At 43.5% G+C, this 26,653-nt stretch overlaps 2 protein-coding genes across 8 annotated transcripts in view; one reads left to right on the forward strand and one right to left on the reverse strand.

Moving 5' to 3' along the window:
* The window catches only part of Scaf4 (SR-related CTD associated factor 4), a 57,555-nt gene extending 43,731 nt beyond the window's left edge, over positions 1-13,824 (forward strand). For 5 of the 7 annotated variants that reach the window (XM_052158938.1, XM_052158939.1, XM_052158941.1 and 2 more), the window contains 2 exons: positions 98-289; positions 12,516-13,824. In XM_052158938.1, the coding sequence (XP_052014898.1) occupies positions 98-289; positions 12,516-13,477 (1,154 nt within the window). In that variant the 3' untranslated portion in view covers positions 13,478-13,824. The remainder of the gene's footprint in view (positions 1-97; positions 290-12,515) is intronic. The other 2 variants (XM_052158940.1, XM_052158942.1) reach the window with 1 other exon arrangement.
* A 2,891-nt stretch (positions 13,825-16,715) lies between these two features.
* On the reverse strand, positions 16,716-22,615 carry Sod1 (superoxide dismutase 1). Its single transcript, XM_052158946.1, has 5 exons — positions 22,438-22,615; positions 20,273-20,364; positions 18,683-18,752; positions 17,857-17,974; positions 16,716-16,913 (listed from the first exon to the last, which is right to left on the reverse strand). The coding sequence occupies exons 1-5, from the start codon at positions 22,512-22,514 to the stop codon at positions 16,806-16,808; spliced, it is 465 nt and encodes a 154-aa protein (XP_052014906.1). The 5' UTR covers positions 22,515-22,615; the 3' UTR covers positions 16,716-16,805.
* Positions 22,616-26,653: the final 4,038 nt, after the last annotated feature.

The following is a 26,653-nucleotide window of genomic DNA, read 5'->3' on the forward strand; positions in this document are numbered from 1 at the left end:
GAGTGAACAAAGAGGAGGGTCTGTAGTCTGCTTGCAGATTGTTGATGGGAGCGTGGCTAACCACTCAGCGTCACATGTCAATGTGATTATTCCTTAGCTGCTATCGCTGGTATAAATGAAGACACTACAAAAGACTTATCTATTGGAAATCCCATTCCAACAGTGGTGTCTGGGGCTAGAGGAAATGCCGAGTCTGGTGACAGTGCGAAAATGTATGGTTCTGCTGGGCCACCTGCTGCACCCACGAATCTGCCCACCCCTCCTGTAACTCAGCCTGTGTCACTGCTTGGTAAGTTAACTATTCTTTTATTGTTACTTTTTTTTCCCCTTCAAGTTTGGCTTTTTAAAAATACTGTGAATTTTGGCAGAGTAATCCCCAATGCAATGTTCCTTTGAGGAAGATCTTAAATGGCTTGTGCAGTTATTCTTTACCAGGTGACCTTATGATGCCTAGTTGTCCTGAATAAAACATTTCCATCTGCATGTGTTAATTTGGTGTATAAATTTGATTAATTTCTGTGAAAGGCGTTGTTACAATGTGTTCTTGATGACTCTGATTCCACACGTCAGCTCCAGCCGCTGGTTCCTTGTAGATAGTTCTCTTCTTATCTGTCTGAAGCTCCTGGACTTTGGGAACTTTTAAAGTACATAGACTGACAGATACATACCTATGATAATCCTAGCAGAACAGCGTTTTCTGATGAGGCTCTGCAGTGAGGTGGAGCTGGGGCCTTTCTCACTGTCCTTGGTTTTCTCCTGCTGGAGTTGCTCCTTTCCAGCCTCAACACTGCAGTTAGGGGAGGCGCAGCCTTGAGGCTCCACAGCCATCCTTACTTTACTGGCTTGCCTCACATCACAGAGCATATCTAGTAGACCATCTTTTAAGGTAAAAAAAAAAAATCATACTTGATGTTTCAAAGTATAATTAACATTTGCTTCTCCTGATGGGAAGTTAGGTCTTGTGAGTGTGAGTCTTTTATTTTTAGAGGTGCGTGTGTGTGTGTGTGTGTGTGTGTGCACATTTGCTCTCCAAACCTTACGTAGCTTTAGAGAAGAATCGATTGGCAAACTGAGATATGGGTCTTGATGTTGATTTCAGATAAAGCACTTTACTCTTCAACAAGATCTTCTGGATTGAAATGCTTTTCTTGTTGCATGAAGCTCATTTATAATAAACATGTCAATTTCTTTTTAAATGGCTTTATTGCCCTTGTGCAGACTGCACTTTAGGGCTTATAATGAACTTTGAATTTCCTTAGTAAACAGGGAAAAAAATGTTAGAGAAGGATCTGGGAAGGTGATTTGTTTAGTGAAGGGTGCTTTGACTCTTACCCTGTGTGGGAATGGCAGTGGCTCCGTGGGACACCAGCACTGCCGCACTTGGCTAGGACTCTCGTTTTTCTAACGTGCTTGCGTGGGAGTCTTAGAATCTGGATCAGATGCAGTTTTCTACTGAGCCCTTCCTCCAGGTCCATAGACAATCTTGTCCAAGGGCTGTAGTTGTCAGGTTGCCTGTAACTTACCAAGCTGTGTGCATTTGTGGTTTTCTCTGGACTTCATAATTCACTGAATGAGTAGAAAGATTTTATAATCTCCTAAGAGTTTGCTAGCCACTGCTCATAAGTACTCCTGTTTGAAGTGAGTGTCTGACTCTACTTCCCCCAGATCCTGAAGGCCCTATCCTTTATTTCTTACCACCACTGAGCAGACAACTTAATCTTTGCAACCAACATGAAATAAAACAAAAAAAGTTCGTAAGCTTAAAAATGTGATGTGGTATGCGCAGCGTGGATGAAGGACCCGGACCTCCCTCCATGGTTCTCATTGCCTCTTGCCCTTTGTGCGTGTCCTTCCTCACAGGACGGAAGGTCACTGGCTTCCATGAGTAAGGGGTAGGTCAATGAGTGACTTTTAATAATGCAGGGCTCTTCCCATTTGATTGTCTTTGTAACTTTTAAGACAAAATTTGAAGGTAGTTTCAAATCCTGGAAGGTTTAAAATGTGATATAAGATAAAAATGGAAACTATTTTATTAAAATAAGTACTTTAAACTAACATTGAATAGTCTAGTTTCCGTTAACAGAGGAAAAATCTTGTGCATGCCTTCAGTCAGAAATCTGGAAGGACGTTGGGCTCTGTGGCACTGCACACCCAGAGTTCCGGAGGCTGTGGTCAACGGATCTTGAGTTGGCGACCAGCCTGAGCTACATAGCAAGCCCCTGTCTCTAGGAATGGGATCTTGAAACAACAGAGATAGTCGCATAAATCTTGACCATTCAGAGAAATAGGCTTTGGTTTCCTTATTATTACAAAGGTTTAATCAAAGGTTTAATATGAAAACATTCTTGACCTGACTTTCACATTGTAGTAGAGCAAGCCCTTTGAAGAGCTGAGTGGGTGTCCGCTGTGGCCGCCATTGCACTCACTCTGGGCTTCTGCTGTCTTGTAGTAGCCCTCCCACACCCATTTGCACTCTTCTCTTGCCTTCACTTGCCCTCTCACATTGTCATCTGTCACAAGAATCACACAGGAAGCTGATCGATCCCTGGACATACCTACAAATCATTCCAGATTTCATCAGTAAGTGTCAAAGCACTCACCCAAAGTCCCCTGCTTGACAGGGCTGAACATTTTTTTTTGAAGTGAGGTGTTTTTTTGTTGTTTTTATTGTTTCCATGTGCATTCAAATAAAGGAGAATTTATTCAGAAGCATCACAGTTCCACCACTTTGATTGAGGAATGCAAGAATCCCACTATGGTGTCACAGTACCAGTGGACCTCCAGCTGGGTGCAAGTGTTTATTAATTCCCCCTTGTGGGGACTTAGGGACTAGGTGTACCCTCTTTCCTTGGTGCTCTGATGTTTCCATAAGTCTATAAGAAGAGATGTTGGATTGACCAGAACACTAAACCTGGAGGCTAATGCCCAAGTCCCATTTCCTGTCTGTAAACGGGACTAATGGGCACACCAGGGAGTGAGCGAGTCAGTGACACACACAGACTGCTTGCCGCCCACCCGGGAGGCACTTAGCTCTCACAGGTAAGAAACTGGGCGCACTGAGGACATCTAGAGACAAGTGCTGTCTCCGCAGTCTGCTGATTCTGCTGGGCTCTGACTCATGAGATCGCGTGTGTTCTCAAGTAGAAGGAAGGCCCACTGTGAACAACAGTCTACCTTTGTAAAGATGCTTGTGCATTTTAAGGGATATAAGACTAGATTACAAGTATTCAAGCTCCACGATTGACACACTCAGAAAACACATTAAATCACAGCAGCGTTTTATTTCATAGCACTACTCAGTATTGCAGGTCTCTGCAGTAGATATCCAGTAGTGATCTTGCCACGGATCGTTGGTGACACGTTATTCCTGATGTGTGCCTGCAGTCTGGAAGCAGCACGGGCTTTAGTAGATAGATGGTAAGCAGACCGCTATTCCATGTCGAGACCTGGCTGTAGCGGGAAGGGTAGTGGAGCGAGTGCCTGGGGATTCTTTGCTATTGAGATCTTTGTGTCCTCAGACTCAAGTTTGAATGTTAGTTTGGAGCTAATAGCCTGTTGCTAGCTGAGCCTGGGTGCTCTCCCCTGCCCCCCAAAAAACAACTCTGCATTGGGAAGGACCCAAGCTTCCATTGTATGTTTTAGAGCATTTTGATATAAATGACTAGGCATACAACCATTATTCATTATTACTAGATTTTCAAGAATACCAGATTTAGTATCTCATGGGCCAAAGTAGCTGAAACCATAGTGCTTTGTCAAAGCTAAGTATAGCGTCTGCAGTTGTCAGCCACCTAGGAGAGAAGATGGATGGGGGCAGCTCCAGTCTTTCTTTTGATTGTATAAACATCTGTGTTTGCCTTTCGGAACCTCTGTATGATATGTATTGCTAACATGATGTACAGCATATTTATTAAAAAGTTAATTGTAAATGTAAAGTTTGGGTTACTTTGTTCCAAACAATAAAAAAAAAAAAGTACACAAAAAATGTGTTTGTGTTACCTATCTGTCCTGTGTTACAAGGATATCAGAATCTGTTTCCAGACAGAAACCCTGCCAGCTGGGACGGATCCCTCTTGTGGGACAGTACAGCTGCTCCTGACAGACATCACCTGTTCACTCATGTTACAGCCGGAGTCTCCTTTCTCACCTGTCCTTCTTTTGTCATACAACTGCAGATGGTGACGCTTATAAACGACATCTCACTTCTCAGAGTAATCTTACAAATGTAAGGTTACTTTTCCTTTGCTGGAAGTCAAGGTGGTTTTAAAGCAGGACTCACATGGGACAGCTTGTTAGCTGAGTTGCTGGTGTGTGGGCTGGCAGCACACACTTGAGTCCCCACGTAGCTGAAGCAGGCATTGAGTTGATCTCAGACTAGGGCTTCTCAAGAAAAACTGAGGACTCAATTGGTTTGTAAATTATATAAAATATGTTTGATTTTATATTAAGAGCCCCAAAATGCCCTAGAAGATTAATAGTTTTACCTGTATTTCGGTATTGTTTGAGAGTGGGTGTTTGATTTCTGATCATCTAGCTGTGGGTTTCTCTGCTCAGCCTCTATCTTGAACTTTGTAATTTTTATAACTAGCAATTTTAAACAGTATTTAAATTAGAACATCAAAGCATCAATCTGTTATTTGTATACCAGTCTTAATTTTAAAGAACAGACTATCAAGAGAAAATTAGAAAAATTAAACTTTTTAAAAGAGTAATACCTAGTTTTTTTAAAACAGTGCATTTTAATACTTTTATATTAAACTTTAGTATGGTTATACTAAATTACAAGCTAGGAGGATATACCAAAGTGCATATTGACAGTCTTATAAACGTGTTCTTTTGAAAGCCTTAAAAATACCTGCCTAAATGTTTTCCACTAGTGACTTGGGAGTACCTTCAGCTTATTATAGACAATGGCAGTGTTGTTTGGTGAATGATACCAAACTAATGTTACTCTGTAACAGAAATTTGCCTAGGATATGAAATTTTATACATAAATACAACATGTTATCTCAAAAGGCAAATCATATCAAACAGAACATGAGGAAAATCTCATGTTTTTGAGGAAAATGAAACCTCCAGGTGCTACGTTGTCTCCATGTCCCCTGAAGCTGCCATTACCTACCTGGTCTTAACTAGCCTGAAGTAGGCCTCGCACCTTCTGTATGAGGTAACTTGGGAGTACCTCCACCTTGAGAGTGGGAGGGCAGAAACTTGGGAATCTGCATAGGAATTCATAGACACAGGTGACTTAGCTAACACTACAAATAAAACTGCCTACAGAAAATTGAGTAATGGAAGGTTAACTTGTATCAAGTTTACTACCAAGTAGTGAAACTTACTTTAAGTCAAAATTATTGTACCTATCCATGAAGTACTTAGCAAGTAGCACATGGAATAATTTTTTAAAGTAGTTATAAATGGTATAGGCTAATAAGCCATACAGTGTCTATTATTTTGTTTAGAAAAAAATTCAGAGCATCTATAAAAGATTGCTGACACATCTCATTTGAAATTCTTGCATCAATATATGGTATGCCATTTGCTAACGTAGCGGAAACATCTCCATGCGTACCTTCTTCCAGTTCCTCTGAGAGCTTGTGGTGGCATGTAAGGTCCTGTGTCTAACAGTGAAGGGATGTGCCATCGCGTTTTCACCCGCTTTCAACACAGTCCACTGCAAGCATTGCCTGAGCTGTTCTCAAAGGAAAGGCCCTAAATGCTGAGAATACTGAAGCCAGCTGGGGTGGGAACCCACATGCTGACTGTGCCGGCTTTCTGAAGGTGGGATATAAAAACAGAAAATGCCTTTTGTTGATTGGTTGGTTAAATAAATAAATACATGTGACTATGTAAACAAATCCCTGCAGATCAGCAGGGATTGGTTGAAAAATTAAGGGTCATTGATAGTGGACTGGAGGGAGACCAGGTTCATTACACTGGGCTCCTGTGCACTCTTTTCCTGGGGTGGGCTCCAGCAGTACAAATCAAGAAGAAATGAGTGGCTGGTAAATGTTTCCTCATATATAAGAAACATCACCCTGCCCAATGAAAAAATACTCCAGTGACCATTCTCTTGGTCAAAGTAAAGAAATAGCAGTGATATGCAGTTAGGAATAGAAAAAGGGGGAAAATGCAGTGTTTTCAAAGATCCGGATCTCCAGGGTTTGTGTTGAAAAGATTCTTACCACTTTGGTACCTGTAGCCTCTACTCTCACGGGGAGGGGGAGGGGGAAATACCTTGTTCACCTCTGTGACCTCCATCCAAATCCCAGTGTTCCTCATGGGTCCATGTCTACTGAGGACCTAGTCTGTATTAAGAATCCTTCCAGGTACTAAAGAGAGTAGGGTAGGCAAAGTGAGCTCTGTCTCCCTAGTGTGTCTGTTCCTGTGGAAAATAAGTCACATCACATGGAACCCTTGCATTGAAGAGAAGAAAATAGAGGTGTGCTAGTGGGTGAAGGACATCGAAATGCGCCATCTCAGTAAGATGACCAGAGTGCGCATTTGGAGGAAGTAGCTTTGAGAAAAACCCCAAGTAGAGGATAAAGGGGAACAAGCCACGTAAGTACTGAGCGCTGGCAGTTCAGGCACACCAGCAAAGGCTGCCTGGAGGAACCACAAAGGCTGGTGTAGAGCTGGAATAGAGCAATCTGTTGACAGATGAATGTAGGGAAAGTTGTGGCCATCGGGAGTGCAATGGAAATAGTGCTTCTAAAATGTTCTATAAGGAACAGACTGGGAGCTGCTAAGAGAACAGCAGCCCCATATGGATGGTACAGCAGTTTGTGATCTGGATGCATTTTGAAGGTAGGCCCATGAGGATTCTCCCAATGCCATGTGAAAAGAATCCAGTGTGTACCTGTCTTCACGTGTATGTAAGCAGTTGGTACTGTGACTTTATTCTTGAGATGATCAGATCGGCAAGAGTGTGTGTTGGCCATTGTGTGTGTGTGTGTGGGGGGGGGGGTTACAAGTACACTGGATAAATTCTAGAGATGCATTCATATGTCCTGAAGATATTGTCACAGAGGCCGATAGAGTTACAGAAACAGAATTGGTAAACGGGCATAGCTCTAGAATGTTTAAACACTTCACAATTGAAAATAAGATGCTGACAGCTGAAGACATTTCTGTTTGGCAGCTCTAAGTAGTTGTAAGTTTAATCAGTTGCTAAACAGACTGAAGTGTAAGAAGTAAGCTAATCTCTCATAGCTATACTAGTTAGGGTTAAAGTCAAGGCTCGCCCACCCCACTGGGAGCCATTTCAAGCCACTCAGTTTTCTCCAGGATCGTACTGAAAACATGTAGCCAGTAGGCTAGAACACAGGAAAGTACTCTGGAGGCTGTGCCAGGCAAAGAGGGGAAGACATGAGCTCCAAATGCCACCACTGGCTCAAAACTCCTAAGTCTTGCTGTGGTGGCTTAGGGCTGCTGTCCCAAAACTCAGGACATAAAAGCAGGAGGATCCTAAGTGTTAGGCCAATCTGTAACAGTAGCAAGACACTATCTCAGAAAACAGTGCTGAGCCCTCGGCATTTGCCCTTAAGAAAATGAGGGCTCTTGGTGAGTTAGTTTCCCTGGAATGATGAGGTTGGTCATGTAGGACAGGAGAGAATTGGGTGATGAGATGGCTGTAGACGTGGTTGGGTTTAAATCCCTGGATAAAGTTATTTCATAGGAACACATGGTTGAATGCTGACAGACGGCAGGAAAAGGGGATTATCTTTGTTTTTATTTGTAAATGGTGGGTGATTGTGGAAACATTGACACAAGAAGAGGGGTGCAGTAGGTTAATAGGAGTGGATGGGCCAAGCTGTCACAAGTGCAGGAAAACAAAACAAAGTGTTTTGCAAAAACCAAGTGCAATAAAAATAGAAAATGGTGTGTTCACATAATGGGAGATAATTTACTTGTTCCTGCTACACGGCTTGGATGAACCTTGGAAAAAGGCCAAGTGGAAGGAGCCACTCACAGGACTACGGACTGTATGACCTTGTATGATTCCATTTTATGAAATGTTGGTTAACAGGCAAGTTCACATAAATAAAAAGCTGGGTGGGCTGGGCTGGGGGAGGGAGATGACAGTCAGTGGAGCAGGCTTCCTTCCCAGGGCACATGCACAAAGCATTGGCTTTAAGCTTTTATATGAGCACATTGAGAAGTGGGCATTTTATCCTACTAAAGTTCTAAAGTAAATCAACTAGAAATGAGTTGACAGACTGAGGAGAAACAGTAGCCTATGAAGTAGCTAGATCTCCAGGTGTGGGAGTGTGTGCTGGGGAAATGGAAGGCTGCTGGGCAGAGGAGAACACATGTTCCTGTATTTTAGAACTCTTGAGGAGACCATTCAGCATACTTGGACTTGAAGTGACTTGCAGCCATATTTAGACCCACATTTAAAATAAATACTGGGGATCAAAGTGTAACTCAGCTGGAGGGCTTGTGACCAGTCCCAAGTTCCACAAAAACTAAAATAGCAGACCCACTTTGGGGCTTTCCTAGGTAGCTGTGATGAGAGTTGAGGATTGAGGGGGACATTGAGATGTAGGCTTGGCAGGGTTGGGGTTGTTGAGAACATAATCTCAGGGGAGTGTGGGCAGGTGGCCTAAATGTGAGTTGTGTGTTTACTACTGATGAAGCCTTCTTTCCCTGCTAATGGAGAGGCAGTAGCTGGAAATGCCTGGTTTTCTAGGAACGTGGAAGACCAGGTTGGCCAAGTACAGATGGAGGATCAGATTCTATGCCTTGCGATCTTGCTGTCCCTGCTCTTGCCTCTGCGCATCTGCACGTGGAGGTCCTTGCTGTTCTTAAGCTGACTGGGCTTCAGCTGAAAGCACTTGTGCTCATATGTCCTGCTCACCCTCAGAAGTTTCTTGGTAGCCTGCCACCCACCCCTAAGCTCTTCCATAGATCTCCGCCGTCCAGTGTCTGATTTAACTGAAGCAGCCATTTTGGAGATCATTAGGAAATGAGGTTATTTTGAATTTAACTTCAGTTTTTGTTTTGCTGTTACCACTTCCACCACACTCCAGTCTTGCTTTCTAACCCTGGCTATCCTGGAGCCTACATCCCCCTGCTTCCACATTCTGAGTTCTGGGATTATAGGCAGGCATATCCTTTTTTTTTTTTTTTTTTACAATCTCTCCCAAATGTGGTTTTACTAGAAATTCCTAAATTGTGTGTGATGGGTAGCCTTCTCGGGTCTAAGATCTTTCTTTCTTTGGCCAATATCAATGCTGTGATTCTGCCATGCTGAGCCCTGAGTGCAAACATGATCTGCTGCTTACACATACCCAGCAAGGCTGTCCATGGGTTTGGCGCTGAGATGGTGCCTTCCTCTCCAGTCTCCTGTCATGGTTCTTCATCCATGCAGAGGTCTGTGTGTCTTAATCCCAGTTCACTAGCTGTTCTCGGTGCGTCTCCTACCCTAGCTCCTGACTTACAGTTTAGCCTGTTGTTGTCTGAGATGCTTGAGGATAAGAACCTAACCACTACTCTAGTGGTATGACCCTCTCTGCTTTCTATACCCCACTTACCAGAAAGCTCTTTTCAGAAAAGGATCATTCATCTGCTTAGGATCCCACTCTGGTTTCCTCTACTAATTAGGCAAAGACCAGGTTATTTATCATGACAAGGTCCCTGCATTGCCTTGGCCCATCTGGTCAACTTCATAAGCCTTGTCTGTAGAGAGGGTCTCCTCTCTGCACCCAAGGTCCATCCTCCTGCAGTTCTCTTGAACAGTGAACGCACCCCCTGCCTCAGTGGAGTATTATTTTCAAAGTTGTTCCCTCTGCCAAGGCACATCTTCTCTTATCCATACTGGTCTTGTACCAACCCAGAGCTCTTCTGTTTTCCCATCGAAGTCTCGTCAGCTCCACCTTTCTGTACTGTTACCATCTTGCTGTGGCATCTGTAGCAATTGAAATTGAAAGGAAGATTTGGTTTTAATTCCCAAACCTAAATGAGTTCATAGTAAAATTTTGGTATATTAAGTAGTTACTTTTTGAAACATTTATAACTACAGAACTGCACACTTTACTCTAGATAAACTTATTTACTGTTTATGTCTTGTACATATCTTTTCTATATTTCACTGGTGTGTATTGCTGGCTTAAAGATTTCCTGGAAGAAGTTAGCATTTGTCTGCCTGTGTGCCTATTACAGGATTCACCTTATACATTTTAATTATATCCTTTATTACAGAAGTAGTGTGCTTTTGCTACAAAAATAACAAAAAAGGAGCTGCAGGGGGAGGGCTTTAAACATCCCATCTGACATGTCTTCTAAGCATTGTTAACACAACAAAGATTCAACTATATAATATTTAGAGCAAATGCCAAGCACCTGTGCAATAGATTGGGCAAGTTTTTTTCCCCTTAATTTCACTTTATGGGAGGTTTAAATACATGATTACCAGTGGCCTGGTTTATTCCTGCACATCTTCAGATCCATCCTGTGAAGGTTTTATGAGAATAATCGTAGGGACTGGCTTATGTTAATAAAGTGTGTCACGTCATCTCCTCTGTGGTGTGGAATTGCTCTTGCGCTCCCATCCACAGTCACATTGGTGGTTAAGGACCTCCCGGTTGCCCTGCAAGATGGTTTTGCTTCCTCAGACTTGTCTGAAAGGCTGGAGCATTTCGAGATTGCTCCAGTGAACCTGGAGTAGCACTGGAGGATGGCAGCAGTAAACAAGAGTCCTTCCGTCCTTGTAGATAATAAAAGATGTAGCAAAGGCAAGTCTGATGGTGCTTTTGGTTCCTCTAGCTGGTGCCTTGGGCCTAGCCAGTGCTGGGCAACTTTTAGGTAGTGTGCCTTAGGGGCTTTGTGTGACATATTCTCAGGGTACTGAAAGTACTGACTACATTTGCCCCGTGAGTGTTTTGGCCTCAGTCAAGCTGGTGGCCTAGCTTGTTGGGGAGGATTTTTCTCAGGACATCCCGAAAGCCCTTGCCACATTTGCACATCTCACGGAATTTCCAACAGCTGCACATTGGGAGCTTGATTGGCCCTAAGTTCTTCTCAGCTACTAAATGGCTTTAAAGCGGAATTGATACTGTATTTTAAAATGTTCTGCTCAGTCCTAGAATATCACCTTTCTAAACAGTACATGGGGTGATACTGTCCACAGTTACCTGTGCAGGTGCTGAGTTGACCATTGAAAGTGGCAGGTGACACTTTCCCCTCCTTGGAGTTCTTGGGTAGACGCCAGAAGTCATTCCTCGCACACGCCTGGGACTTGGTTGCTTAAGTAAAGACTGTGGCTCTGGGTCTCTGAGGCTACAGAATTGTAAGCTGGTGTTTCAGACATTGAGTGATTTAGTCTAGCTAAATGTATCAATAAATGTATGTCTGGCTCATACATTATGACAAGGCAAAACTAGAATGGGAATTCTGGTTCACCCTTAGTACTGACTGTCCATACAGAAAATGCAGGAACTTATAGGACTGACTTTACTAATTTTCCACAATGGTTAGATGTAAGTTGGCTCAACTTGTAAACCTAAAATTACAATATGTTTCTGTCATACAGGCACTTATGACCGTTGTCAGCTAGTGGTCATAAACTGTAACTTTCTCAGACTTTGCTGTGGCACATGGGCAAAGGTGTGACTATAACTCTTTCCTCTCCGGACCTTTATTTTGTCAGACTTGGGCTTTTGATCACAGTGCCATTTGTTCTTTGTATTTGGAGAGAGAAATTTAATGCCTACTGATCAGGACCAAAACAAATCCTTCCTTCACCCTGCTGCTGCAAGTGCTGGATGTTGAGCTCATGTAGTTCTTGAGCCAGAACAAGCAGGCTCTCCTGCAGACCAGAACTAAATGCAGTGAGCAAATGTGACTTTACAAGCAGTGCCAGTTTGTCAGTCTTAACTGCCTTTGGAAGGAGAGGAGCTGTGTGCCTGAGGAACCCACGGGACCCAGCAGCCTTGTTGACCTAATGGATTACACTTTCCACAGTGCTTAGAAAACAAAGAAAAAATTGGCTTTGTGTGTGTATGGGCTGCCATATTTTCTAGTTTGATGGTGCATATTGCATAATAACTGCATGGAGCAGTCTAACAGGACATCTTGGCTAGATGCTTTAAGTCACTGGCCTCTTTACAGGTAGGTGCATTAAGACATGTCACATTAAGATTTTGACCTTGGGCTGAGAGAACACTGGATATCCTGCCGTCTTACATAGCTGACACTGAATGCAGGCCTTATCTCTGAACATAGCACAGTGAGACATTCTTAGATGTCTTACGTGTTGGTGAAACAGCGTCTGAGGGGGCTGCTAGAGAAGACAGCTGATAGGCATTGCAAGGTCACAATTGTCTCTCAGTATTTTTCATTCTTTGCCTGTAATGGTTGCCTAAGTGATGATCCTTAGTTACTGGCTAACGTAGGGTTAGGTCAGCACAAATTCAGAGTGAAATTGACTTAGGACTGAATTTTGTTCTTTCCAAGTCCACAGAGACAGCTAAAAGTAGACTACATTTACATTTTTCATTTTGGTTCTTTTTCAGGCACTCAAGGAGTTGCACCCGGTCCTGTAATTGGGCTCCAGGCCCCTTCTACTGGTCTGCTTGGTGCCAGACCTGGCCTGATCCCACTCCAGCGCCCCCCAGGGATGCCTCCACCACATTTGCAACGGTTCCCTATGATGCCACCTCGGCCCATGCCACCTCACATGATGCACAGGGGTCCGCCACCAGGACCAGGAGGCTTTGCAATGCCCCCACCTCATGGAATGAAAGGGCCTTTTCCACCACATGGCCCCTTTGTTAGGCCTGGTGGGATGCCAGGGCTTGGGGGCCCAGGGCCGGGCCCAGGAGGATCAGAAGACAGAGATGGAAGGCAGCAACAACCACAGCAGCAACAGCAGCAGCCACCGCCGCCACCGCAGCAGCAGCAGCCACCACCACAGCAGTCACAGTCACAGCAACCAGCACCATCACAGCAGCCAGCGCCAGCTCAGCAGCAGCCACAGCAGTTTAGAAATGATAACAGGCAGCAGTTCAACTCAGGTAGAGACCAAGAAAGGTTTGGAAGAAGATCTTTTGGAAGTAGGGTGGAAAATGACCGGGAACGATATGGGAGCCGTAATGACGATAGAGATAATAGTAACCGTGAAAGGAGAGAGTGGGGAAGAAGGAGCCCTGACCGGGACAGGCACAGAGACTTGGAAGAGAGAAGTAGACGCTCTAGTGGGCATCGGGACAGGGACAGGGATTCTAGAGATAGAGACTCCCGTAGAGAGAAGGAAGAAAATCGAGGAAAGGAGAAGCACGAGGTGGCAGACAGGGCAGGTGGTAACAAAGCTGTCGAACCTCCCCTTAGCCAAGTGGGAAACATAGACACTGATTCAGAACTTAATAAGGGGGAGGCCATGGCCACGGTGGTAAAACCCGAAGAGTCACCTGCTGAGGCTACCTCATCCGTTGAAGCCGAGAAGGATTCTGGCTCAGCAGCAGAGGCTCCTCGCTAGAGACTGGATTTGACAGAATGTGACAGTGACACTGGGGTGTAGAACATGAGGTGTACAGATGCTGTATAATATTCGCTCCTGCTACATCACCCCACAGTAGTTGGTGGGGATTGTAAGCAATTTGATTGCTTTCCTTCTATTTAAAAATAGCCACAAAATAACAAAAAATACTGAAGATATATTACCCTTTTTTTTGCTGTAACTTTTTAAAAGTTTTGACTTTTAAAAGTTTACAAATCCTAATTAGAAGTGCTCTCTATTTTTTTTTTTAATTTAAGACAAGGTAACGGTGAAAAGCTCCTCAAACAATAGGGATGTTTTTAATAAACTCTATTTTCGTAACAAACTTTAACGTGTGCTATTCTTCATACACTGCATTAAGATGGATGTTAGCCATCAAAGATTGAGCTGTTAATAATTGTTGGAGTCTTAAGTTAGACTTCTTTGATGGGATAAAAAGACACTTATGTAGTATTTGCCAATACTTGGAGTTTTTATTCTTTTGACTTTTAGTATTTGATCTTAAGGTAAAGCTTAGTGGTCTTAATGTTCAACTAAGAAATTTGTGTTTGCAGGACAGTTTTCTTCCTGTTAGCTTTGTGGTAATGTTGCCCTAATTTGTGAGAGATTTGTTAGGGGAAATAATTGGATTCCCAACATTATACATTATAGATTATACTACAAATTACCTAGTTGCTTGGGCATTACTTATTTAGAAGGTTGAATGTGTTGTTTATAATCATCCCATTGGAATTTCCAAGGTATAAAAAGAGGTCAATGTTAACATATGCAACCAGAAACCTTTTATAGACTAAGTACAGTACAGCATTTCTTGTAAGCTTTGCCTGTTGTCTTTACCATCTTCAATAGTCCAAGAAGTACACTGAACCTTTGCTACTACATCTGAAGCCAAACCAAGACTCTAATAGTATTGCAAAACACCGACATAAAATGTGTTGTCCAAGCCCAGTGGGTGGTAGTGCACACCTTTAATCCCAGCAATGGCAAAGGCAGGTAGGTCTCTGAATTCAAGACCAGCCTGGTCACAGAGCAAGTTCAGGACAGCCAGGACTACACAAACCCTATCTCAAGAAACCAAAAAAGTTTACCCAAATGATTTTTGCCAGTCAGTGGTGACACATACCTTTAATCCCAGCCCTTAGGAGGTAGATGCAAGTGGGTCTCTTGAAAGTTCAAGGCCAGCCTGGTCTACAGAGTGAATTCCAGGACAGCCAAAGCTATACACAGAGAAGCTCTATGTCTCCAAAAACCAAAAAGAAAGGTGGAGGTGGTAGGTGTTATCTAGAGTCAGGGACTTAATGTTAGGTATTTATTTACAGTAGTAGTTCTCAACCTTCCTAATGCTGTGACCCTCTAAAATAGTTCATGTTGTGCTGACCCCCAACTATTAAAGTATTTTGTTGCTATTTTATAACTAATTTTGGATACTGTCATGAATTGTAATATAGATATCTGATAGGCAGAATATATGATAAACAACGCCAAAGGACAACCCCCAGGTCAAGGACCTCTTATTTAGTCTGGAAATTCTCATCAAATTACAATAAAAAACAAGATGATTTGGCCTATAAAGATACTGCCAATCGTGATGGCCTGTTTGATCCCAGGGACAAAACAGATGGAAGAACATGAACTTGTTTTCCTCTTATTGCACACACCCTAAAAATGTGATTTTAAACTACAAGGTGCTAGGTTAAACAAAAAAATTATCAAACTAACTTAGCTTTAGGGTCTGATAAGTTCCTTTCTGTATGATCCAACTTGACATTTAAATCAAAATCTTACTAGTGATGGAAAGAAATGTGTATGTAGCTATGCCAGGTTTTGGTTTTCTGGTGACCCTACTTAGGCCTTTAATTCCTTATTAGAATATTTCTGGGAGGAAAATATGCACCTATCTAATGCCAGATTCCAAGGACAGACTTGCAGATTGTATTTCCAATTAAAAATACTGAGAGATGAGCCACTAAACAGTACCAACTAGTTTGTGATTACACCAGGTGCTTCCAAGTTAGTCTGCATTGAGACATCCCCACCCACATCAAAACTACATTAAGGAAATCAGTTACATAGGATTTACCTAAAACTTCAACTACCTACACATGCACTCCTTATGAACAATCTTTTTTATTTTGAAGATTTAGTTTATGTGAGTATACCTTCACCATCCTCACACACACCAGAAGAGGGCATTAGATCCCATTACAGACTGTTGTGAGCCACCATGTGGTTGCTGGGAATTGAACTCAGGACCTCTAGAAGAGCAGTCTGTGCTCTTAACCTCTGAGCCATCTCTCCAGAAATATAAACTTAACAATTTTAAGCTTGGAAACACCAAGTTATTTCCTTTTCCATTTTAGCTGTCTCTTCTTAGGTGACTTGTATTTGAAAATTTGATTATCAATGAGGAACATGCCTTATACCCAATTTGTCACAAATATTTCAATTGAACTATTCCAGATAGTCACAAGCCTATTATTTTCTTTAAAAGGCACTCTTTCTTGGGCATGTATATATTAATGCACTCACTTTCATTAACTGGGGCTGTAAAAGTAGATTTAGCCAGAACCTCCAGTCAAGCTTGGTTTCATCTCCCATTACTATTGTGTTTTTCCTGAGTGCCAACATTAAAAAAACACTGGCCAAGTAGAGGAGGTATCAAACTTGGCTACCTGAGGCTACATGTTTCCAGTTTATGAGTTTGATACACATTTACTGAACAACTTTTTCTTAAATCATGACATCTAATACTAATACAATTTTAAAATATAAGTTTAAGCACTCTGAATCCCGAAGAGAGCTTTCAGGAATTTCTCTGATAACAAAGGACAGAAATTTTTCTCCTCCAATTTGGTTTGGGGTACCACCCATGATTTTGATTGTGTCACATAAAACACTTTCAAAATGAAGTGCTATAAGAGTCTGCTAACATCATTGAGTCTGTTGGTGATGCTTCATGTACAGCTAACTTAGAATTTCTCTTTGTATACAGTAATAGGCTCAAAGTAAGTGCTACATGTGATGCTTACTCACAGGGTGGAATGAGAATTTCAGCTGAACACCCGTTGTAGTCAAGCAAAATACAGAAAGGCACAGAAACAGATTAAATTCAGTGAATTGTACACATTCAGTAAGTTAGACACATACATCCTCCATGCATCCTCAATCAGTTGTCACTGTAAGTCCTTAGCGCAGTCAAAGGAGTCACACAGTTACATCTGTTAATATTACAGTTTAATGTTTGATTTTTTTCTACAGTTGAGCAGGATAGAAGATGAGCTGGAAACTCAGAGCACATAGGGAATGTTTACTGGGCAATCCCAATCACACCACAAGCCAAGCGGCTTCCAGCATTTCCAGTCTTTGTACTTTCTTCATTTCCACCTTTGCCCAAGTCGTCTTGTTTCTCATGGACCTTTGAAAAGAATTAAGAACATTTAGGTTTGGGCGATCATATAATTAGCACTTCTTCCCAGCAATACTGCAGACTTAAGAGGACCACTTACGTTAGAAAATGTTCAAATCTATGTAAATAAGCTCATTTTTATACTAGCAGTTAAGAGCAGACTACTGAGTTTTTCCTTGCTAGTGGCTATTTCTAGATGAAATACTAAGGACTCAAGTAACTACCAGGCACATGCAGATCTTAGCCCCTCCCCCATATCCCCACTATACAGTTACCCATTCTTACATTTTCCTTGCTAGTGGCTATTTCTAGATGAAATACTACACATAAGAGGCAAATCTAAATATCTTTACTTAGCAACAAGATTTTAAATTTTATTTTTAGAACATTTATGAATGATTGTTCTGCTTCACCAATAGGGCTGAAGAAAATTCTAAGGATAAAGGGTCAACTGAAAGGAAGTGCCTACTGAAAAGTTAGCTGCCCGAGGTGGGCAAGAGCCTTTACTACTTGGTGTTCTGCATGAACCAGATTCATCTCCCGAGGGTAACTTGGGAAGACGGCTCCCATATGGTAACCAAGCGATAACCTACAGACTTGAATACTGACATCCATCGCAGATTTTAGACTCAACGAAATGTTAAACTGTGAGGGGGGGCAATCATGGCAAGAAAATCTGGCTGTTTTAGACTAAGACTATTGTATCCTCAATTCAGATCCAGTCTGATCAAATGTACCCTGGTTTCTACCGCGTTTCAGCAGAACAGTGTTCTTAACTGACCTAGGCAAATTAATTCTTCACTATCACATCCAATAAAAGAACTTTTTTCCTATTTTGAATTCTTAACCGTTTATGCGCTTCTTTAGAAACTAGTTTAACCACCATGAAGTCATGGAAAGGTACATAACTATGTTAGAAGAAATCCTATTATCTCCTTAAATGAAAACTTACCACCATTGTACGGCCAATGATGGAATGCTCTCCTGAGAGTGAGATCACACGATCTTCAATGGACACATTGGCCACCCCATCCTTTCCAGCAGTCACATTGCCCAGGTCTCCAACATGCCTAACATTAAAACAGCATCAGGTGGATAAGCAATGATGTCTGTCTACTTCACATCAATAGAGTTCAACAGCTAAATTAACATCTGACTAAGTCAGATACATGAGTGGATGAAAAAGTGCACACACACTATCAACTCCGATGGCTTTTCCAGACTGGCAAAGGTCTGGAAACAAAGTTCAACACAGATAGCTAGGATACCTTGACACACAGCTCTTCTATTTTAAAGATAACGCTCTGAGAAGAGTCATGGTCTGGGACTTTAGCAAAGGATGTCAGCTCCTGAGTTAGCAAAGGTTTGCTCCCAGGCCCCCACTAAAAACAAATTAGCCCTTCTTTAAATTTCTAACTTTCCTAAGGTTTCACACACAAATGGAGTCTCAACTAGTTTTCATTATCTGCATTAGTATTCTATTATACAATTATTTACTTTGCTAGTGATTAACCGTACTGTTATCCATGATACTTTCTGTATTGGTTCCTTTTGGCACTTGTATTAGTTCATCTTCAATAAATGCTACAAAACCAAATCACTTTAAAGAGTCCACATGTGTCAGCTCCTTACCCAATATAAACTATCCTAGCACTTGGGGATGTGGGAGCTGGGTGAATGGAGACAAATACAAAAGCGGAAGTAGGGAGACCACACAGTTCTGTCTTACAGGTGTCCTGCACATACCCTCTCTACCACCATGCATACATGCCGCTCACCTCTCTTCATCCGCTGGACCGCCATGTTTCTTAGAGTGAGGATTAAAATGAGGTCCTGCACTGGTACAGCCTATTTACCAGAAACCAGCAGTCAGATTATGAAGTAAACCCCTGTATGTAACAACATAGGCATTCTTACAATTTCCAACACAGCAAACATGGACCTGATATGTGCTGGAGCAGTAAAAACATGAAGCAGCACACACCAGGTATAAATAGCTGGGCTGTATAGCCTTACATTCTCAAGCTACCTTTTTTCTCTAGACTGTCACATTTTCCTTTTTGTTTTTGAGTTTTGAGACAGGGTCTCACTACTACAGCTCAGGATATCTGCACCCTATGACCCTCCCTCCCTCCCTCCCACTTTAGTCTTCCAAGTGTTAGGGCCATGCAGTATTACAGCATGGTTCCTTCTGGTTCCTTCCTTGAAACTGGAACAGATGTGATCCTCAATGGCACTTCTAAAGTTAAGGTCCCACATTTAAAGATCTTGACTTTTAAGAAGGGAGCATACCTTCATGATAAAAATCTCTTTTAAGACCATATGCCAGCAAACAGCTCACCTGTCTGGCTTGTACTTGGGGCAGGCAGACTGTTAGATGGATTATTCCCAAGGGCCAAGGTGCTGGCCTTCTCAACTCCGGGAGGTGTAACCAGCACTACTCATGTAGGCTAAAGGATGTCAGTCACAAGAGACATCTCAACAATGCAAGAAGTCTTTTCATATGTAGGACTTTCCATTGTTTACAACTTCTACGCAGACCAAGGGAATAGGTACAGGGCAGGATTCTGGAAGGAGCTTAACAAATCAAAGCTACCAGGCCAGGGGCAAAGCAACTTGGGGTAACTTTAGTAATTATCAAAATGGGTCAAACCTAATCATCAGTAACTGTAGAACAAACTATTTGGCACATTACACACAGGTTGATGGTACATGCCTTTGACCCAGCACACTTAAGACTAAATGGTCTCCAGCACAAATTCTAGGCCAACGTGAACTATGTGGAGGGGGAGGAAAGCAGGGGAGAAGGAAAGGAAGAAAAGGCTCTAGCAACAGGAATGAGGCTCTTAAGAGATTGTAAACAAATTCTCTTCATTACTCCAATATGATAAAAGTTCACTAAATGAAATTTAAGCCACTGCTTTTTGCTGATTTGATTCTGATCCTAAATAGAGAAATCTTTCTCTAAGCATTTATATTGAATCTTCAGTTTTTGTCACTTCTGTCCCACTATGCCTCTCATGCTGAGGCATGGCTGTCCCTAGACACTGTGCCTAAACCACCCACCCTCAACCCCCATTTCCAAACACCTAAAGGATTACCCAAAATAAGCAAGGTGTTTGTTGTTTTTGTATTTTAAAGTCAAGCTATAATTACAATTAAGAAAAATCACCTCCTTTACCTTCTCACACTTAAGGAATCAAGCAATACTTGATACTAAATAAAATACTTTTATGGCTACTTTCCAAAGTTGACCTAAGTAGTTATTGATGATTTTAAATGGTTAGTAATTGGGTCCTGACTCGGTCCATTTACCTCACTGGCCAGCCAGGTACCGCCAGATGGTCACTAGCCAGCCTAAGACCTACCTTGTGTGTTGTCCCCATACTGATGGACGTGGAACCCATGCTCGCCTTCAGTTAATCCTTGAATTTGTCCTGACACCACAACTGGTTCACCGCTTGCCTTTATTTAAAAAAATACAAAAATTAAGACATCAAGTTTGAGTGTAAATACTTCTGAACCAAGGCAGTTGCTAGTTTACACCTTTACCATTCACAATAAAAGAAAAGGCACACAAGTCAAAAAAACAAAACAAAACAAAACAGTGAATAATAAAACTGTGTCCAGACCCAAGTATACTATGTCCATTTCCTACAGGTGACTCTCTAGTTGCTCAGCTCTAGGCCTCTCCCTGTTCTCTTAACACTTGCTGACAGACGCTAGGTGTGCAGGCACGTGGACTGAACAGCATTTAAAAAGCACCTAGTGGAACAACAAAAGGGGGCTACTGAGTGTCAGGCTTGACTCTTACAGAGCACTGGCTGCCCCAGAACCCTGTTCTCCACTCCGCATTCAGTGATGTTTATCATTTTCCATATTTTTATTTAGTAGCCAGGAAATAACTCTGTCCTACTGCCTGTGAAGATCCATTTGGGTCTAACCAGAGTTACTTTATAAAAAAAAAAAAAAGGGGGGGGGGGGGCGGAGAGATGGCTCAGCGGTTAAGAGCACTGACTCTTCCGGAGGTCCTGAGTTCAAATCCCAGCAACCACATGGTGGCTCGCAACCATCTGTAATGAAATAGGATGCCCTCTTCTGGTGTGTCTGAAGACAGCTACAGTGTACTTACATATAATAAAAATAAATCTTAAAAAAATAAATAAAAAAGGAAGCCAGGATGTTCTTCTCTGCCCTTGGTGATCAGAACTCTTAAAAACAACAACAAAAACCTCATCAGGTATCCAAATCTAGAGTTTGTCACTTAACAAAAAAAGAAAAGAACATCCAAAATTCAAATTAGTATTGCTCCAGAAATTGTAGCAACAGGGAGACAATGTAAAAGCAACAAGCAAAAACACTCATGCTGAGACCTTTCTTTTTAGTTTTTAATCTCCAACTTTTTCAACAGAGTAAGGGAATATGAACTTTGGGTAGAGAAAAATCTGATTTTGAAAAGTTTGCAACAGGTTAAATCAAACAGCTTTGATAGCCAAGTTGCAACTCCCAATCTGGAATGTTGAACTACGGTTTTATCGGGTACAAAGGGCACTAGCGTCACAAACGAATCCTGCAGGCTGCTCTGGCAAGGTGGAAGATGACAGAAACATAGACACGGGGGTAAACCCAGCTAGTCACAGGGAATTATGTGGGGAGGAAAAAAAGCCAAAGCCAAAAAACTTACACGGGAAAACATCACAACACATTTAAATGCCAAGAAACTGCTGAAAACTGAGACTAGTTACGAAAAAAATCTAAATTCCTGTTAGCAGTTCTCATAAAGGAAACTTGTATCCACTATTTGTCTTCCCGCATGTATGTAAACCACTTTAGAGAGCACATAACGGTCATCTATCAAATATCCTCTCCGGATTAAGGTAAGTACAATAGCACCCTCCCTAACGCTCTGGACACCACATTACCACACATTTCTTCCCCGTGACGCATGTGTTTTTGCAGAATCACAGTATTTCCGAACATATTTCTGTGTACTTTTCAAAAATGTGCTCAGAAACTCGCTGTCGTGGAAAACACCCACAGTCGGGTCGCCTTCTGGAGCTCTCGAGCGCAAAGCGACGGCCCACTGTCCAGGCCATCTCTTTCTTTCCACCCTTGCGGCACGGCCCTGCCTAGTACACAACAGCCCAGGACTTTGCTTTTTAAGATGCCACCAACGCGCTCTGCAGCGTTAGTCCGGTCTGGCACCACCAGGTTCAAATATTCCTACAACAAACGCAGCCGGTGGCCACAGGGCTCTGAGCCCGTGGGTCAGGGACGCCGGAAAAGCAGCAGCCCCAGAGGGATAGCGGATGCCAAGACGGCTCTCTCGGGCCGGCCGGGCCTGGCCGCTCCAGGGCGCGGAGAGGAGCCCGCCCGGAAGGCCCCGCGGCGCCCCGGCCTCCCTTCCCCGCGCCCAGCCCCTGCCCGAGGCCGCGGTGACTCAGCACTTAGCGGGCTCGGGCCGCGCCGGGGGCGTGGCGTGCTCCCGCACAGGTGCGTCGCGTCACCGCGGCCTGCGCCCCGTGCCCCGGGCCTTGCCTTCTGCTCGAAGTGAATGGTGCCGTGCACCGGACCGTCGCCCTTCAGCACACACACGGCCTTCATCGCCATGCTTCCCCGGCAGACGCGCGGCGGCCTCGGGACCTGGGAGAGCAAGGAACGAAGAAGACAACAGAAGTCAACACAGGAAACAACGACGCAAACCGAGAGGCTGGCGCCGCGGAGCTTTTATAGGCCTGAGCTTGGCCACGCCCACCTTGGCACGGAACCAATCGCTATCCGCGGCCTTCGTGGATCTCCTCGGCCGCTGGGCACGCTGTGGGCGGGGCCGAGGGAAGCGCCGGCTTCTGGAGCGTGCGGACTGAGAAACTTCTCGAGCGGGAAAGCCGCTCTTGTCTTCTGTGACGTTGGCGGGGTCTCCGCGGAAACCGAGACTACGAGGCCCATGTGCGCGCCTGGAAGGTCTGAAGCCACTGTGTCTGGAAAAGCGGATTGTGACTGGCTTCGGACAGCGCGCTGCAGTTGCTGTGTGAAAGTTGGGATGCGCAAAGATGGATACCCAGTGTAATATCATGCTTTATTTTCTCAAGATGTTTAAAATGTTTTGTAAAGCCCATGTTCTATCTCCAGACACATCCCTGTCTCTTACGCATTCTTTACTTTTATTTTTGGTACTAGTGCTGGAGATTAGACCCCCACGCATGACAAACAAGTGCTCTGCCAGTTAGACTCACACACACACACACACACACACACACACTTTTAAAGATAACACACCGTGTACCTTTGGCTATCATGGAACTCATGTAGACCAGGCTAACCTTGAACTCACAGATCTCCCAGCCCCTGCCTCTCAGTTGCTGGGGTTAGAGGCATTCGCCGGCTTTCTTTTTGAATTTTTGAGATAGGGACTAAACTTGAATTTAAGATCCTCCTGCCTCAGCATCCCCTGTAACTAGGATTGCTTGTCTGCCCGACCATCCCCAGCTGGTGTTACTTGCTTAGGAAAATGCTGTATTCTCCTGCCTGTTTGAAGTGGTTCGCAGACACACCATGCATTACTCTGGCTCTAAGTCATGCACTGGAGAACAGGATACCTGTTGAAGCCATTTGTGATTCCTCCATGCAATGAGTGAAACAGTGTTTCAAGGAAAATATGGTATAAAATGGAATGGAATGAGTAAAGGGTACAAACTACAAAGAGGGCTTGAGTTCTCAGAAATGTCTAGAAAGATAAATGGGAAGTCCCTGGAGCCAAGAAAGGGTGTCAATAAGAGAGAAAGGGAATTTTTTATTAATGATTTATTCATTTATTAAATATAAGTACACCGTATCTGTCTCCAGACACACCAGAAGAGGGCATCAGATCTCATTACAGATGGTTGTGAGTCACCATGTGGTTCTGGGTCTTGAATTCAGGACCTCCGGAAGAGCAGTCAGTGCTTTTAACCACTGAGCCATCTCTCCAGCTTGAGAAAGGGAATTCTTAACTAAAAAGAAAATTGTGTCTCAAGGATGAAATCGCTGTGGTCCCCCAAGAGCTCATGCATCCAACCGCAAAGCGACACTCAGGAGGCAGGGTTTACTTCTGAGGATGGCAAAATATTGAAACCTAACTGCAGGCCAGAGAAACAAGAGGAAAAGCTGATTCAGCCACACTGGGATACACTTATTTCTGTAGACCCCTGGCCTCTGCTCTATGACTATTCCTGTCTTATTTCTATATACCAGAAATAGAAAAGGTACTTAACAAACCAAAGAAATAATACTTCTGCCCAAGTCCAGTATGGTGAACAAACAAGTTTATTTGGGCAACTTACAGGAGCCTGGGCAGACCTAGACACTACACCTCAGAGAACCTCGTCTCAGCAATTGCCAGCCACTTGCATGCCTTCAGAGAGGGTAGGGCCTCATGAGCTTTCCCTCCTACCACAGGTGAATGTTAGTTGGTCGTATCCTGTGAGGGTCTGGGAGTACAAGTCACAAACTACTACTCGAAAGGCAGTGATGGTCACATCCAACGGAAGGAAACAGACACACAGCCGGCCCTGATGCGTCTTCTGAAAGAGATACACAGTTCACATTTTCCCATGAGTCACTCCAGGCAGGCCTTGTCATCCTTCAGATCCACACCCTGCCCCTTAATGCTCATGCTTAAAACTATATTAAACCATTGTTTAATAAGTCTATGTAAGGTAAAAGGATGACATATCTTTCTATCTGTGATTGTGATGTTATTCTTACTAGTATTCTCCAGATAACTTGCATACATACTGAAGAGTTACATAAGCACAAATCCCAGCCAAAGGGCCTTTGTCCAAAGCCAGACTTTCTTTGGGTTCCAGGAAGTTAGAGAGTTGGATTTCAGTTCATTGTTAACCTGCCAAGAAAGCAGGCCATGGGTACAAAAGGCCTCCCTCAAACAATGATTACCACTCTTAAAACACTCAAATAGAGCTGTAGTGGTCTCTAGTTTGGATGCTGGAGAGTCAGGCAAGGGCTTCCCATTTCACAGGATTAGAGGAGTTGAACAGCCTCCCAGGACCTGCACAGTGGGGTCCCCAGTGGGGCAATAGAAATCTTGTACCCTTCCTCAGGCAGCATCTGCCAAATGAAGTCCCAAAAGGTACCTCCACCTAGAACTTCACCTCTCCTCCTAAAACAGGATTTCAGTTTGGGTTTTGTTTGTTTGTTTGTTTGTTTGTTTAGTTTTTTGGATTTGGTTTTTTCGAGACAGGGTTTCTCTGTGCAGCCCTGGCTGTTCTGGAACTCACTCTGTAAACCAGGCTGGCCTCGAACTCAGAAATCTGCCTGCCTCTGCCTCCCAGAGTGCTGGGATTACAGGCGTGTGCCACCACCACCTGAATTGGATTTCAGAATTTTAATGGTCAATATTTAATAGTGTTTGTGCTGTTGGATTTCCAGCTATGTAATCTGTGGCAGCTGTCTTGTACATTATAGGATGTACATATAGTAATACATATAGTACATATAGTAATATCCCCGCCTGCTTCTCACTATATGTAAAGAGCAACCTTCCCTTTGCTCCTAAACTCCAAGAAAGTTGTCCCATTTTGTGACAACTAAAAAATGTCTCCAGATGTACACCCTTATCAGAGCTGGGTGTCTGTCTGGGGGTTATAGCTGGGTCCTTGCACGTATAGCGGTGGGTTCTACCACTGATCCGTAACCGCAGGCTGAAAACTCCTGCCCTAGAACACTAAATGAATGATGTGATCATTGCCTTGTATGGTTTCCAGGGCCTAAATAGACAAAAGAAAGTGTCACTAAAGGTACACAGCAGAGCTGGCCACAGGCCTCTCAGTGTGACAAAGAGCCAGGAGTAAGAGAAAGAGAAAGGGCCAGGAGCAGGCAGTGAGTCCTACCCTGATACACTCTCCCACACAGAACTCAGAGTCCAAGAATCCCAAATGTGAACTTGCCCTTTGGTGTCTTGTAAAAGCTTATTAAGGCAGGATGCTAGGACGCAGTTTTGACAGGACATCCATCTGGAGGAGGGCATATGCCATCTCAATGTTTATGTACCAAGACAATCTGTCCCAGTTTTGATATTCCAAAGTCCTATGGCCTTGAGCTATCCTGATTCTTCATCTAGTCAGATCCAGTTATTTTGAACTGGGGAGGCAGTATGGGACATAGCAGGAAATGTTTGCCCTTATTCCAGACCGCTTCCTCTGAGAGCCTTTCTCTCCAAAAATCAACAGAATCCTAGAGCAGTTGAGGTTGCTGCGTGCTTGATTGTGGCTTGACTGACTGTCAGAGTCCCTTCTGACAGACGCTGGTTTCCCCAGGAATGATGGCCAGGTTGTTTTTGTGGTACGTTGGTCACAGGGCCAGGTATGCCGTGAGCTGTATCCTCCGCTCTGTTCTCACCTGTCCAGCCCCGAACTGAGCTGTAGTCCAAGCAGGCCTTGGACTGTGTTGCTCCTCCTTTCGCCTCTGGAATGGTTGGATTACAGGCCTGCTCCTGGCTTGACTCTGCAGGCTTCCGTGCGTCCTAAGAGTTGCATTGAGAGATCTCTGAAGTAAGGGGTGAGGAGAGGCAGACCAGGAACAGGCTTACGTTTCCAGTTTCTCCTCCTCTTGTGGAGATAATTCTTCCACTTCCCCTTCTGTTTCACCTTTCTCCTTCCCTAAGGGTCTTTCCTCCTGTGACTCAAAACATTTCTGTCTTAGCAGCATTCTTTGTCATTTGTGCATTTTGCATAAATCTGCAGATCTCAAACCAC

Source organism: Apodemus sylvaticus, chromosome 15, assembly GCF_947179515.1.
Source record: "Apodemus sylvaticus chromosome 15, mApoSyl1.1, whole genome shotgun sequence".
Taxonomy (NCBI): domain Eukaryota; kingdom Metazoa; phylum Chordata; class Mammalia; order Rodentia; family Muridae; genus Apodemus; species Apodemus sylvaticus.